The sequence below is a fragment of the Microtus ochrogaster genome, chromosome 10 (assembly GCF_000317375.1).
Source record: "Microtus ochrogaster isolate Prairie Vole_2 chromosome 10, MicOch1.0, whole genome shotgun sequence".
NCBI lineage: Eukaryota > Metazoa > Chordata > Mammalia > Rodentia > Cricetidae > Microtus > Microtus ochrogaster.
Window position 1 is genome coordinate 85150255 of NC_022016.1, and position 2901 is coordinate 85153155.

The 2901-nt window shown below is 53.5% G+C and overlaps 1 protein-coding gene across 1 annotated transcript in view; it reads left to right on the plus strand.

The window, feature by feature from the left end:
* Nucleotides 1-2646, plus strand: part of Tnfrsf8 (TNF receptor superfamily member 8) — a 47893-nt gene extending 45247 nt beyond the window's left edge. Inside the window, exon 13 of the mRNA XM_005353765.1 lies at nt 2402-2646. Within this exon, the coding sequence (XP_005353822.1) occupies nt 2402-2646 (245 nt within the window). The remainder of the gene's footprint in view (nt 1-2401) is intronic.
* Nucleotides 2647-2901: the final 255 nt, after the last annotated feature.

Consider the following 2901-nt stretch of genomic DNA (forward strand, 5'->3'; position numbering starts at 1 on the left):
TCGTTTGCCAATGCATGAGTGTGGAGGTCAGAGTACAGCTTTTGGGAGTCAGTTCTCTACTTCAACCACGTGAATCCTGGGAATTGAGCTCAGGTTGTTGGCTCGGTGTCAGGCACCATATTCTCTGCTTCTCAGTTCCCCGGCCCCTCATCTCTCCTTTGTCGGCTTCTCTGGCCTGTTCTGAGGTGAACCCAGCACCTGACCTATGGTCCCATCTGTCGTTTTTAGTACCAGGGATTGAACCTGGTGCCTTCTACATGCTTGGGGAGTGTCCTACTACTGAGCTACAGACCACCCATGTTTGTTTTAAATTTTTATTTTTAAAATTGAAAATTGTGTGTGTGGTGTGTTTGAGTGTGCATGAGTTTGTGTGTGCGTGCATGTGTGTGAGTGCATGTGTGTGTGCACGTGTGTGTGTACATGAGTGCATGTGAGTGTATGTGTGTGTGCATGTGCATGAGTGTATGTGTGTGTGCATGTGCATGAGTGCATGTGTGTATGCATGTGCATGAGTGAATGTGTGTATGCATGTGCATGTGTGTGTATACATGTGCATGAGTGCATGTGTGTGCGTGAGTGCATGTGCATGTGTGTGCATCAGTGCATGTGTGTGTATGCATGTGCATGAGTGCATGTGTATGTGAGTATTCATGTGTGTGTGTGTGTGTGTAGAAGCCAGGGGTTGACATTGGTTGTCCTGATTGCTCTCCACCTTATGTCTTGCAGCAGAGTCTCTCACTTGAACCCAGAGCTCACTGATGCAATTAGCCTAGCTAGTCAGCTTGCTTAGGGATCCCCTGTCTCTGCCTCCCACATGTCGTTACAGGCTGCTGCCACACCTACCCAAGCATCACATGGCTGCTGGGGTTCTGAACTGTGGTCTTCATCCTTGTAGAACCAGCACTCACTTTGCCTGCTAGACAACCTCCCTGGCTTTTGTCTGCTTTCTGGATAACCTTGAACTTCTGACCCTCAGGCCTCCTTGTCCGGTTGCAGCTGTTACAGACTTGCAATGCTGCACATACTCCCCTCTCCGCAGCATCCTTTTTACTTTTTTCTTTGGGACCGAATTTTCTGAGTTGTCCAGGCTGGCCTTGAACCCACTCACCTTGTAGCCCAAACTAGCCTTGAACTTGCTGTCTTCCTGCCTCAGTTTCTCCAGATTTAGTTCTGAGCCGCCAGGCCCTGCCTGGCTCCCATCTTCTGCCAGCCCCTCAGATGATGGAGGATGTGGGGTGCGGGCTGAGGAACCCGTGGGACACACAGTTTGTTTCTTTCTCTTGCCCTTCCTTCTGTTTGTTGTTATTTCCTATACTTCTCTCTTCCCTGGGTGTGTGGGGAACCAAAATAGAAGAGCTGGCGTTGGTGCAATGCTCTCAGGCATGTCAGGGCATCTGGGAGGCTTCTGGGCTTCCTGAATCTGAGGGTGTAACCCGGAGGCAGGGGTCCATGTGCCCCCTGCCTCCACCCACCCCCACTCTTAAGTTCCTTTTTGAGCTTCCCCATTCTCTCTGCAGAGTCCATTGCAGAATGGGACTGCGGGAGGAGGGGATGCAGTCCCTGCCTGAAGCCATAGGTGCCATGCCCATGAGTAGAGTCAGCTGCCCCTGTGAATCCAGGCTTCTGCTTCCCAGTGCAAAGGGCTTTGTTTCCCCAAGGTTCCCCGACTCCCTCCACAAAAGGCCATTCCAGCAACCCCCCTGGATCAGCCTGTGCTAAGGACGGTTGCATGTCCTAATGTTGGGGGCTAGGTTACCCGTCCACTTGACACTCACCATCCACCCTGCTGGCTGTCAGTGACTCAGGAAGCGGCCGACCGAAGCAGAGTCCCCAGCTGCTGTTGGGTATCAGGACCCAGGCTTCCGAAGAGTATGGCTAACCAACCAGCCAAGTTTGCCCAGACTGACAAGGCTTCCTGGGACTATCAGTCCCAGGCAAACCAGGTCACGTTGGGCATCCAGGGTGAAAATGAGGGTAGCCAGGAGGCTGGACATTTCTCTGGAGGTGTCCCCGAATCTTACCTTAGGGAGGCCTCAGGTTCTTAGCCAGGTAGTAGATTAGATTAACGGTGGTGATAGTGAGGGGCTGTTCGTGGGAATACTGGGCCCCAGAGCTGGCTCTTCCAGGGAAATCTGTGGCTCTGTTGTGTCCCCTAGTGCTCCTCTTATCCTGGCCTCTTTTATGGCTTATCTCCCGGACTGACTGCATTTTATCTTTCTCTGATCACCTGATGACACGCCTGGGAAATCATGGGTGGCCCCACAAAGTTTTCTCCATGCCAGAGAGGCGGTGTTATCTGACTGAAGTCGCTCAGCAGGCGAGGTGGAAATGGGCTGAGGCTGTGGTCTGGCCGGGCCGAGGCCGTGGTCTGGCCGCCCTCACACCTCCCATTGCTTTGCAGAGAAGATCTACATCATGAAGGCTGACACGGTGATTGTGGGCTCTGTAAAGACCGAAGTCCCTGAGGGCCGGGGTCTGGCGGGATCTCCGGAGCCTGAGCTTGAAGCGGCATTGGAAGTGGACCATGCCCCTCACTACCCAGAGCAGGAGACAGAACCACCTCTGGGCAGCTGCACTGAGGTCATGTTCTCAGTGGAGGAAGGGGGAAAAGAGGACCATGGGCCCACCACGGTCTCTGAGAAGTGACACCCAGCATTAGCCGGGGCTAGAGAGCAGCTGAGTCTACCCTCAAGATCAGGTTAGCTCCAAGCTGGAAAGCTATTGTGGCTTGAACTAAAGCCCCAGAATTCAGTGGTAGCCCAGAGTGAAGCCTTCAGCTGCTGCCCAGAGCACCGACTCCTGTGTCCTCATGGTGGGCACTCGCTGTCAGGCTAGTGTCTGCTCAGGGAGAAGCCACAGGCTGGATCCAAGCCTCCTTGCCTACACCCTTGTGCCTTGCCG